The sequence below is a fragment of the Neophocaena asiaeorientalis genome, unplaced genomic scaffold, assembly GCF_003031525.2.
Source record: "Neophocaena asiaeorientalis asiaeorientalis breed wild unplaced genomic scaffold, Neophocaena_asiaeorientalis_V1.1 scaffold395, whole genome shotgun sequence".
NCBI lineage: Eukaryota > Metazoa > Chordata > Mammalia > Artiodactyla > Phocoenidae > Neophocaena > Neophocaena asiaeorientalis.
The window spans coordinates 741,784-755,091 of NW_020172274.1; the positions used below are offsets into that span (position 1 = coordinate 741,784).

The 13,308-nt window shown below is 38.8% G+C and overlaps 1 protein-coding gene across 1 annotated transcript in view; it reads left to right on the plus strand.

Annotated features, from left to right (window-relative positions):
- Positions 1-13,308, plus strand: part of OTOL1 (otolin 1) — a 32,933-nt gene that overhangs the window by 4,323 nt on the left and 15,302 nt on the right. Inside the window, exon 2 of the mRNA XM_024763626.1 lies at positions 11,599-11,970. Within this exon, the coding sequence (XP_024619394.1) occupies positions 11,607-11,970 (364 nt within the window). The 5' untranslated portion in view covers positions 11,599-11,606. The remainder of the gene's footprint in view (positions 1-11,598; positions 11,971-13,308) is intronic.

Below are 13,308 nucleotides of genomic sequence, written 5' to 3' on the forward strand. Positions count from 1 at the left end.
GCAGGAAGGGCTGACACTAGCTGTCAGGTTTGTCACCCGCCTTCAGAGAATTAAGACTTTGCTAGTGATGGTCACAGCCAGCTACACAACCAGGGCAAGAAATCATGTTGTTGTACCAGAGAACACTGCAAAACTTCGATTCTGCCAAAGTCCATACGGTCACTAGCTGCGGCCGGCAGAAGTATAATGGCTTCTGCTTCCTTTCTGTCTTCCACATCCCATGCAACTGTTTCTCACTGGCAGAAACTGAACTGGAGCCCTAATGGCAAGAGATTCGGGGACAAGTAGTTCTCAGGCTTTGAGTTCCTGAGATAAAGGAGAGAGCATATAAAGGGATGGAAATGGGGCCAAATGCCAATCTGGTACAATATGAGAATAGGAAATACTTGTCACTGCTTTAAAATACTATTTCTGGCTAATTTCATTAGCTCTAATCCTCACTAAAAATAATAGCCAACAGTAACCACCAGGTGCACTGTGTTAAGAGCTTTACATGCATTACATCATTAAGTTTCACAACCGTAAAATATGTCTCTACTATTATTATCTCTATTAAAAAAATAAGGAACTAGGGCTTCCCTGGTGGCGCAGTGGTTGAGAGCCCGCCTGCCGATGCAGGGGACACGGGTTCGTGCCCTGGTCCGGGAAGATCCCACATGCCACGGAGCAGCTGGGCCCGTGAGCCATGGCCGCTGAGCCTGCGTGTCCGGAGCCTGTGCTCTGCAACGGGAGAGGCCACAACAGTGAGAGGTCCGCGTACCGCAAAAAAAAAAAAAAGGAACTTAGACTTTGAGAGGTACAATATCTTGCTCCCAAACAACTCGTAAATAGAAGATCTGAATCTTGTACTCAGGACTCACTGTCTACAAAGCCAATGGCTTTCAGTCCTTTTACTAATATTACTTGCTAGTCAGTTATTAAATTTATTTATAATCCATGGCCTTAACCTCAACATAAAATTTTCCAGTCATCTTACAAATATACATTATTAAGTTGGTGTAAATACCTCAGTTATTTTGGGGAAAAAAACTAATGAATCTTTAAAGAACATCCTCCCAAGCATGGGCACTAGCTTAATGAGAGAGAAGAAAGAGTACACCATTAGAAGGAATGTAATGTCTCCTGTATTTAGAATGCAATTTTATGGTATTAACTCATTTTCATATATTGATAAAATGTCTACTGTTATAAAACCACATCATAGTATTTAAGGTTAGACAGGGCATTCAAGGTTGAAGAGTCTTCAAGTTTCTTTATAGTAGCATCTCAACAAAACGTGGCCCAGCTTCTGCTTAAGAACTTTCAACGGGGGCAACGTCCAAGACTATGGGGGTTGATTGACAAGGGGGAGGAGTACATAGGATACCTGCTGCTGGGAAAGGGAAAGATGGTGCTGCCTGGAGGCTGCTTAGTCATTTTTGTCTCAATGGTAGCAAATATAGTGTTAGGCTAGAGGCTGGAACTATTGGTAATATCTTTTGCTGCCTAAACTTTCCCAGACTCACTCCATGGCTTACAAATTATTGTTTGAGTGTCTGCGGTGGATTCAAGATGGCCAAAGATTACTTGTCTCTTCTTCCATTAAGAGATAGGGTCTATGGCCCTTCCCTTAGAGCCTGGCTGGCCTCTGTGACTTCTGTAACTAATAGAATTCAATAAAAGTGTTGCTGTGCCACTTCTCAGGTACAGCCTAAGTAGACTGGTAGCTTCCATGTTCTTAGAACACTCTCTTTGGGAACTCTGAGGTCTGATTGAAGAAATTTGACAATCCTGAGACTAACGTGCTAGGGAGATGATTGTGATTGATGAGCTCAGCTTTTTTTCCCCCATTTTTATCAAGGCATTGGATTTGTAGTTAAGTCTCTCCAGACTAGCCCATGCACCAGCTGAATACTGCTGAGTGACCTTAGTTGATGCCTCCTGGAACAGAAGAATCAACCTAAATAATCTAGACCCAAATTCCTGACCCATGACATTATGAGCTATGGTAAAATGGTTATTTTAAGTCAGTGAGTTCGAGGTACTTTGTTACACAGCAATAGATGACTGGAACATGTCTGTGGGATCAGTGAGGGTCGTCTGATCTAGATTGGCCTCAACTGGTCTCACCTGGGCTCACTCACATCTGTGGATCAGCTGTGGACTTTCATCTAGATTGAGTTGGGCTGGGGCAGCTTACCTGGGGAAGCTCTGCTCCATGTGTCTCTCATCCTCCTTCTGTGACAAGCAAGGTCGGCCATGCATATCCATCTCACGGCAATGGCCAAAGTGCAAGAGCAAGTGGAAGCCCATAAGGCCTCTTGAGACCTAGGCTTGGAAATGGTATCCTGTCACTTCCACCTCATTCTACTGGCCAAAGTCACATGGCTGAACTCAGTCAAGGGGCTGGAGTATAGACATCATTTCTTTTGTGGGAGGCAGTGCAAAACTCATCAAAGAGTGTGAGTACAGGGAAGGGTGGAAAATTGGAGACAATAATGCAATCTACTACATTTACTTCATTTCATTTTAGCAAACATTTATGAGATACATATTATGCTAGACACTGGGAACACAGAAACAAAAGAGACCTAACTTTCTGCTCTTGAAATGCCTACAGTCCAGGCAAACTTCAGGAGGGGTAAAAGGGCTTTTACTGTATTTAGGTTTATTGGGGACCTCAGTCTCCTTTTAGATCTTTACTTCTAAGCCCTCTGTTAAGATTTATACCTGTGTTAAACTTCAGAGTTAGCATTTGAGTCATGTCTTATTGTTTTAGTGACTTAAAATTTGGTCAAAAGCCCTTACTTGCTTGACTCATTGTGGAGGTTTTGTTTGGCTAAGTTTTTGTGTTTTTACACAAACATGAAAAAATCCAAATGAAAAGAAATAATATATAAACACCATCAATCAGGTTGCTATCAACTCTTGCTCTACTGTTTTAAAAAGGGCTTCATCTCCAAGTTCTTGGGGAGCTTCATCATAGTCTTAAGGTACTGACTACATTATCCTTTAATATCTGTATTTAAATTGGGAAGCAGGAAGCTACAACGCAAGGAAGACATTTATGAGGACAAGTCACACCCTCCAATAGGAACACTGAGCACCTTCACAATATTACTTGGTTCTCCTCATTCCTTTCTGTGGTCCTTTAGCCTCTTGTCAGATGGGCTGTGTTCCCTTCTGTAACTTTGCCCCACACTAATATGTTCCACGGTCAGAGCCAGACTTCTTAGCTTTCCTCTTCCTCATGTCTCCCATTAGGTTCCCGTTTCTTGTCCCACTTTCTTCCACTGAAGGGCCTCAGGCTGAGCTCCTTGAAGGGCCTAACTCAGTTTGTTCTGCAGCATCTCTGATCACTCACTGATCCCCAGGCAGCACAGCACAGTGGGGAGCACATGGGATGACTTTGGAGTCAAATGGATTTAGGTTTTAATCCCAGCTCCACTGCTTACTAATACTGTGATCTGGGGCAGGCTACTTAACCTCTCCGTGCCTCAGTTTTATAATCCATTATGTGGGCATAGTAAATCTTACCTTGCATGGTTCATGTGTGAGGTAATTGTAATAATAATTACAAAGTGCTTAGAAAATGTCTGTCATGATCTCAGTGTTAGTTCCTTTCCCTTCCCCATCCCAATAGCTATCTCTTATTTGCCACCTCATGACTGGTTTACCAAGGGGCTATCACACCATGTTTTCAGGATCAAAAATACTTTGTGTGCCTAGAAGAATAATACAGATATGTTTTAGTAAGGAATAAAAACACGGTTTTTTCCCCATATAACCTCATTTTGTTTAAGAGAACATAAACAATGCCTTAGAGCATTAACACTCAACATTTTGTAAGCTCAAATTATTTTTATAGCAAAGTGGTAAGAAAATTAAAAGTTACCGATATTCCACTTTGCATACTTTGCACTTTGGATATTTGAATGTTTACTGCAGACAAGATCCTTAGGGATGGGGCTCGATTTATTTGTCTATATATTGTATGACCCAGCACAGGACCTGACACTTCTTCGATGCTTAAGTAAATGTTTGTTGAACAAATGAATGTTTCATTGAATGCAATTGTATGAACTGATGAAAGTTGAGTTATTTTATATCTAAACTGAATATCTGTGTTGTCTGGTTTTGGCTGGGGCTGGATTTAGCTTACTGATGCATAGTAACCTTGTTTATGTGCTCAGTGTTGCAGAGATGGGGGGAGTGGGGCTGTGGGATCTGTATTTGGAGAGATGCATTATTATCATCTGCCCTTCACACTTTCCTCTTTGCTTTTGTTGTTTCTCAACTTTCCTACTAGATTGTCAACTCCCAGAGGGCACAGGCCATGGCTTATTCTGTATTACTGTATGTTACCACATATAATTTCTCAGTGCTTGTAATACTGTCAGTACTCAGTTAATATTGGTTGAATGGATGAATATGGTAGCAAAGACAGCTTGAAGGAAGATTAGCACTTTTGGATCTTTATAGTGTTTTGGAAATGCAGCATCCTTTGTCCCTTCTCATCTGCTTTGATTTATATCTGTCTCCTCCATAGCTGTTTCATTGATCTTACACTTGGATTTATTATTCTTTAATCTCACCCTTATAAATGTCACATGATTTGTGGGAAAGGGTTGAGGCTGTTTATTTTATAATTTTTTTCCTTCTTAATTATTTATAGTTTTGACATCTTTATTGGAGTATAATTGCTTTACATTGTTGTGTTAGTTGCTGCTGTGTAACAAAATGAATCAGCTATACATATACATATATCCCCATATCCCCCCCCTTCTTGCGTCTCCCTCCCACCCTCCCTATCCCACCCGTCTAGGTGGTCACAAAACACTGAGCTGATCTCCCTGTGCTATGCAGCTGCTTTCCACTAGCTAGCTATTTTATATTTGGTAATGTGTATATGTACATGCCACTCTCTCACTTCGTCCCAGCTTACCCTTCCCCTTTCCCGTGTCCTCAAGTCCATTCTCTACATCTGTGTCTTTATTCCTGTCCTGCCCCTAGGTTCTTCAGAACCACTTTTTTTTAGATTCCATATATATGTGTTATCATACAGTATTTGTTTTTCTCTTTCTCACTTACTTCACTCTGTATGACAGACTCTAGGTCCATCCACCTCACTACAAATTGCTCAATTTCATTTCTTTTTATGACTGAGTAATATTCCATTGTATATATGTGCCACATCTTCTTTATCCATTCTTCTGTCGATGGACACTCAGGTTGTTTCCATGTCGTGGCTATTGTAAATAGAGCTGCAATGAACATTGTGGTACATGACTCTTCTTGAATTATGATTTTCTCAGGGTATATGCCCACTAGTGGGATTGCTGGGTCATATGGTAGTTCTAGTTTTGGTTTTTTAAGGAACCTCCATACTGTTCTCCATAGTGGCTGTATCAATTTACATTCCCACCAACAGTGCAAAGGGATTCCCTTTTCTCCGCACCCTCTACAGCATTTATTGCTTATAGATTTTTTGATGATGACTATTCTGACTGGTGTGAGGTGATATCTCATTGTAGTTTTGATCTGCATTTCTCTAGTGATTAATGATGTTGAACATCCTCTCGTGTTTGTTGGCATTCTGTATATCTTCTTTGGAGAAATGTCTATTTAGGTCTTCTGCCCATTTTTGGATTCGATTGTTTGTCTTTTTGTTATTAAGCTGTATGAGCTGCTTGTATATTTTGGAGATTAATCCTTTGTCAGTTGCTTTGTTTGCGCATATTTTCTCCCATTCTGAGGGTTGTCTTTTTGTCTTGTTTATGGTTTCCTTTGCTGTACAAAAGCTTTTAAGTTTCATTAGGTCCCATTTGTTTATTTTTGCTTTTATTTCCGTTTATCTAGGAGGTGGGTCAGAAAGGATCTTACTGTGATATATGTCATAGAGTGTTCTGCCTATGTTTTCCTCAAAGAGTTTTATAGTGTCTGGCCTTACATTTAGGTCTTTAATCCATTTTGAGTTTATTTTTGTATATGGTGTTAGGGAGTGTTCTTATTTCATTCTTTTACATGTAGCTATCCAGTTTTCCCAACATCACTTATTGAAGAGGCTGTCTTTTCTCCATTGTATACTTTAGCCTCCTTTATCAAAGATAAGATGACCATATGAGCATGGGTTTATCTCTGGGCTTCCTATCCTGTTCCATTGATCTATATTTCTGTTTTTGTGCCAATACACTACTGTCTTGATTGCTGTAGCTTTGTAGTATAGTCTGAAATCAGGGAGCCTTATTCCTCCAGCTCCGTTTTTCGTTCTCAAGATTGCTTTGGCTATTTGGAGTCTTTTGTGTTTCCATACAAATTGTGAAATTTTTTGTTCCTGTTCTGTGAAAAATGCCATTGGTAGTTTGATAGGGATTGCATTGAATCTGTAGATTGCTTTGGGTAGAATAGCCATTTTCACAATGTTGATCCTTCCAATCCAAGAACATGGTATGTCTCTCCATCTGTTTGTATCATCTTTAATTTCTTTCAGCAGTGTCTTATAGTTTTCTGCATACAGGTGTTTTGTCTCCTTAGGTAAGTTTATTCCTAGATATTTTATTCTTCTTGTTGCAGTGGTAAATGGGAGTGTTTTCTTGATTCCACTTTCAGTTTTTTCATCATTAGTGTATAGGAATGGGAGAGATTTCTGTGCATTAATTTTGTATCCTGCTACTTTACCAAATTCATTGATTAGCTCTCGTAGTTTTCTGGTAGCATCTTTAGGATTCTCTATGTATAGTATCATGTCATCTGCAAACAGTGACAGCTTTACTTCTTCTTTTCCGATTTGGATTCCTTTCATTTCTTTCTCTTCTCTGATTTCTGTGGCTAAAACTTCCAAAACTATGTTGAATAATAGAGGTGAGAATGGGTAACCTTGTCTAGTTCCTGACCTTAGTGGAAATGGTTTCAGTTTTTCACCATGGAGAATTATGTTGGCTTTGGGTTTCTCATATATGGCCTTTATTATGTTGAAGCAAGTTCCATCTATGCCTACATTCAGGAGAGTTTTTATCATAAATGGGTGTTGAATTTTGTCAAAAGCTTTTTCTCCATCTATTGAGATGATCATATGGTTTTTCTCCTTCAGTTTGTCAATATGGTTTATCACATTTATTGATTGGCCTATACTGAAGAATCCTTGAATTCCTAGGGTAAACCCCAGTTGATCATGGTGTATGATCCTTCTCATGTGCTGCAGGATTCTGTTTTCTAGTATTTTGGTAAGGATTTTTGCATCTATGTTCAACCATGATATTGGCCTGTAGTTTTCTTTTTTTGAAACATCTTTGTCTGGTTTTGGTATCAGGGTGATGGTGGCCTCATAGAATGAGTTTGGGAGTGTTCCACCCTCTGCTATATTTGGAAGAGTTTGAGAAGGATAGGTGTTAGCTCTTGTCTAAATGTTTGCCAGAATTCATCTGTGAAGCCATGTGGTCCTGGGCTTTTGTTTGTTTGAAGATTTTTAATAACAGTTGAAATTTTAGTGCTTGTGATTAGTCTGTTTATGTTTTCTGTTTCTTCCTGGTTCAGTCTTGGAAGGTTGTGTTTTTTAAGAATTTGTCCATTTCTTCCAGGTTGTCCATTTTATTGGCATATAGTTGCTTGTAGTAATCTCTCATGATCCTTTGTATTCAGTGTCAGTTGTTACTTCTCCTTTTTCATTTCTAATCCTGTTGATATGAGTCTTCTCCCTGTTTTTCTTGATGAGTCTGGCTAATGGTTTATCAATTTTGTTTATCTTCTCAAAGAACCAGATTTTAGTTTTATTGATCTTGGCTATCATTTCCTTCATTTCTTTTTCATTTATTTCTGATTTGATCTTTATGATTTCTTTCCTTCTGCTAACTTTGGGGTTTTTTTGCTCTTCTTTCTCTAATTGTTAGGTGTAAGGTTAGGTTGTTTATTTGAGATGTTTCTTATTTCTTGAGGTAGGATTGTATTGCTGTAAACTTCCCTCTTAGAACTGCTTTTGCTGCATCGCATAGGTTTTGGGTCGTTGTGTTTTCACTGTCATTTGTTTCTTGGTATTTTTTTGATTTCCTCTTTGATTTCTTCAGTGATCTCTTGGTTTTTTAGTAGTGTATTTTTTAGCCTCCATGTGTTTGTATGTTTTACAGTTTTTTTCCTGTAATTGATAACTAGTCTCATAGCATTGTGATCAGAAAAGATACTTGATATGATTTCAACTTTCTTAAATTTACCAAGGCTTGATTTGTGACACAAGATGTGGTCTATCCTGGAGAATGTTCCATGAACACTTGAGAAGAAAGTGTATTCTGTTGTTTTTGGATGGAATGTCTTATAAATATCAATTAAGTCCATCTTGTTTAATGTATCATTTAAAGCTTGTGTTTCCTTATTTATTTGCATTTTGCTTTTTCTGTCCATTCGTGAAAGTAGGTGTTAAAGTCCCCTAGTATTATTGTGTTACTGTCGATTTCCCCTTTTATGGCTGTTAGCATTTGCCTTATGTATTGAGGTGCTCCTATGTTGGGTGCGTAAATAGTTACAATTTTTATATCTTCTTGGATTGATCCCTTGATCATTGTGTGGTGTCCTTCTTTGTCTCTTCTAATAGTCTTTATTTTAAAGTCTATTTTGTCTGATACGAGTATTGCTACTCCAGCTTTCTTTTGATTTCCGTTTTCATGGAATATCTTTTTCCACCCTCTCACTTTCAGTCTGTATGTGTCTGAAGTGGGTCTGAAATGGGTCTCTTGTAGACACCATTTATACGGGTGTTGTTCTTGTATCCATTCAGCCAGTGTCTGTTTTTTGGTTGGAGCATGTAATCCATTTACATTTAAGGTAATTATCGATACGTATGTTCCTATTACCATTTTCTTAATTTTTTTGTGTTTGTTATTGTAGGTCTTTTCCTTCTCTTGTGTTTCTTTCCCAGAGAACTTCCTTTAGCATTTGTTGTAAAGCTGGTTTGCTGGTGCTGAACTCTCTCAGCTTTTGCTTGTCTGTAAATATTTTAATTTCTCCATCAAATCTGAATGAGATCCTTTCTGGGTAGAGTAATCTTGGTTTTAGGTTTTTCTCCTTCATCACTTTAAATATGTCCTGCCAGTCCCTTCTGGCTTGCAGAGTTTCTGCTGAAAGATCAGCTGTTAACCTTATGGGGATTCCCTTGTGTGTTATTTGTTGTTTTTCCCTTGCTGCTTTTAATATGTTTTCTTTGTATTTAATTTTTGATAGTTTGACTAATATATGTTTTGGCATGTTTCTCCTTGGGTTTTCCCTGTATGGGACTCTCTGTGCTTCCTGGACTTGAGTAACTATTTCCTTTCCCATATTAGGGAAGTTTTCAACTATAATTTCTTCAAATATTTTCTGAGTCCCTTTCTTTTTCTCTTCTTCTTCTGGTACCCCTATAATTCGAATGTTGGTGCATTTAATGTTGCCCCAGAGGTCTCTGAGACTGTCCTCAGTTCTTTTCATTCTTTTTTCTGCTCTGTGGTAGTTATTTCCACTATGTTATTTTCCAGGTCACTTATCTGTTCTTCTGCCTCAGTTATTCTGCTATTGATTTCTTCTGGAGAATTTTTAATTTCATTTATTTTGTTGCTCATAATTGTTTGTTTGCTCTTTAGTTCTTCTAGGTCCTTGTTAAATGTTTCCTGTATTTTCTCCATTCTATTTCTAAGATTTTGGATCATCTTTACTATCATTACTCTGAATTCTTTTGCAGGTAGACTGCGTATTTCCTCATCATTTTTTTTGGTCTAGTGGGTTTTTACCTTGCTCCTTTATCTGTTGTGTATTTCTCTGTCTTCTCATTTTGCTTAAGTTACTGCATTTGGGGCCTCCTTTTTGTAGGCTGCAGGTTCATAGTTCCCAGTGTTTTTTGTGTCTGCTCCAGCGGGTAAGGTTGGTTCAGTGATTTGTGTAGGCTTCCTGGTGGAAGGGACTAATGCCTGTGTTCTTGTGGATGAGGCTGGAATTTTCTGGTGGGCAGAACTGCATCCAATTGTGTGTTTTGGGGTGTCTGTGAACTTAGTATGATTTTAGGCAGCCTCTGTGCTAATGGGTGGGGTTGTGTTGCTAGTTGTTTGGCGTGGGGTTTCCAGCACTTGAGCTTGCTGATCGTTGAGTGGAACTGCGTGTTAGTGTTGAGATGGAGATCTCTGGGAGAGCTCTTACCAATTGATATTACCTGGGGCCAGGAGGTCTCTGGTGGAAAAGTGTCCTGAACTCGGCTCTCCCACCTCAGAGGCACAGGCTTGGCACCCGGCCAGAGCACCAAGACCCTGTCAGCCCCACGGCCAGATTCATGGGGATTTTCTTGCCTTTTGGGAAGTCTGAGGGCTTCTGCCAGCATTCAGTAGGTGTTCTGTAGGAGTTGTTCCACATGTAGATGTATTTTTGATGTATTTGTGGGGAGGAAGTTGATCTCCACATCTTACTTCCCTGCCATCTTGAAGGTCCTATGGTTGAGACTTTGATATTATTCAGACGTGGATTTAAGTTCTGACTTAATAACTTGTGGGTTGTGTGATCTTGAACAAGGTATGTAACCACCTGGTGCCTCTTTCCTCATCTGTGAAGGTGAGTGTGAGTGTTGTCTACCTGGCAGAGCTGTTTTGAGAACAGATTGGATTGATGAATATGAGGCACCTACTCTTTGTAGGGATTCTATAAATAGTAGGTGTTGTTACTATCCTTATTTCCATTCTCTTTTCTCTCTTACTGTTTATCTTAAACACTCCTTCCTTTTCCAATCAGAAATCATGCATTTCTAACCCTGGCTATCTGTTAGCAGCCACTGGACCACTGGGAGTTTCTGGGGAATGGAATATTATGAACTCTCAAAATTTCATTTCATCAGGAACCTTATATCCCCTTGAACAGTGATAAAAGCCTTAATAAGAATAACCACTATTTGGCCCATTAAAATAATCCAAAGATAAATGTGAGTTTGCAGAAAAACCCTTAAATTATAAAGCAAAGAATTGGAGAGTTAAATGGCATGTGAAGAATCTGAAGACATAACACATATTTAAATTTATGATTTTTTATTCTCTCTCTCTCTATTTATTACAACAGATTCTAAAAGATTGTTCTCATAACAAGACCATTATCCTGAGTAGATTTAAGGACTCTTTTACCAGTATTTTTTCTTGAAATAATTGAGTTTGCTGAAATAAACAATTCAGCTCAATATTTTTCATCTCCCTCTAATACAGATGTATTTGATTCCTATAAATCTGGGTGAAGTCAGTCATGATTTTATTCATATTTGTTTTCCACAGGGTATATGAGCTATTAAGTCATGTTGCATTTATTATAGATCATGTTTGCTTTTTGGCAAGATAATTTTAACGATTGAGAACAATATTTTAGTACATGTAACACTGGGAAAACAACCAGAAAGGAGTATTGAAGCAAAATGTTCCTTACAATAAATACTTTAAGTAAATAAAATATTCCATTGTGAATCAAGCATACATTTACATATGAAATGTATAAAAATCATTTAGTATTATGCATACTGTTCATTCTTATGGTTCATATATGTATATATATTCCTCTCATATAAGAATATATCTATATCACTTTGTCTTTTTGTTTGTAATATATGTATATATTCCCATTATATCTTTCTTCCAGCCTCAAATATGTGGATATTTTCTTGGTTTTGTGCCATTTTAATTATCTTGGCTGTTGCTGGTGTGGACACAATAGTAAAGACCACACCATATACCAAATTCACGAAGAAGTCTGAGGGAAAAGAGATGCCAAAGGGTCCAAAGCCATCCAGTGGCCAACCTCCAGAAGAAGAAGAAACTCCCTTCACAGAAGCAGCTGAAATGGCAGAACCAACCCCTGACCCCTCAGCTTTCAATTCTGTCTTTGGTGCTGCCACCCTCTTCCCCTCTGAAAACTTCACTCTTGACACGGCTGATTTCTTCTTGAATTGCTGTGATTGTTGTTCATCTGGACCAGGGCAAAAAGGAGAACCTGGAGAGACTGGAAATCCAGGTATTTGAAAATATACGAGGCCCTATATTTCTCACTTGTACATCCTTAGAGTTGAGAGGTGGTGGATTGGTGGTGGAATTGCCTCAAGGGTTTCTACATTGTCATGCGAATGGGACAAGCCTAGGTGTAACACTGTGACAAATGCAATGGGTTCTGTTGCCCAGTGGGGTAGCCAGAGTCCCATGTATGGCTATTAATATTAAATGAGATTAAAAATTCAATTTCTCAGTCACACGGGTCCCATTTTAAATGCTCAGTAGCCACGTGTGGCCAATGGGCAGCACAGATATAGAGCATTTCCATAATTGCAGGAAGTTCTACTGGATGGTGCTGGTTAGAGCGGAGACTGGCCTACCAACCCTAGCACTGGTGTGTAGTCCTTCCAGTTACACAATCTTTTCATTAATGGCTGATGTAAGTAGGGTAAGTGAAAATTCTGTGGTCTGGTAAGAATGCGTACTGACTGATGGGGTTTTGGAGTGCTACTTGTAGTTAGGATTAGAAATGGAATGCCTGTGAGGTGGAGAATAAAGGCAGGATTCAGTTCACTTCTCATTGAAATTCTGAGGCAACACAGTCCCCTTGCCCAGCAATTTTCTCCATTGAACGTCATGGTTAAATATTTCAAAATTTCAGATGTCTTTCATGTATACAGTATGAATATACTCTCACTTTTATTGTAATACAGTTCAGCTTTCACATGTCCTACAGCAGAGAATTCAAGGAAAAAGTGAGATCAGAATGTCAATTTCAAATCCACTATTCCCTGAAAGAATTACATATAAATATTTGTTGTGTCTTGCCTGAAGAATTTCAAGTTATAAAATCAGGAATTCTGCATCCTCATTAAGCTTTTCATTCATTTCATCCCATTTCAGGAAGCTTTTGGGAAATGTGATCAGTGTTTATGTGGAGGTGGTATTGAATGGGAAAGAAGCTGGGCAGGGGTCTGGGGAACCAAGATTTCAGGCTTGCCAAAACATTACCGGAGATCTAATGAGACTGAGAAAATTATATTTACCAGGGTTTCTCTTAGTATCATGTCTGGCAAGCTGCTAGCGGGGAGCGGGAGGGGGTCATGTAAACACAGCTGGTTGCTAAACTGTCTTATAAGTCATAGCATCAGGGCTTTTGTCTTACCCAGTGGTGGATTTAGCTGCACTGTTCTTAGAGCTCAGCTTATTACATACATTAATTAACACACATAGTACATACATCACATTTGTGTTATCTACTGTAATGTGAATAATAAATGTAGACTTTAAAAGTTATGAGCCTAATGTTACAGAGTTTCTGAATGAAAGTGTTTTGAAGTATACAGCTCAGCTCTATCTAATA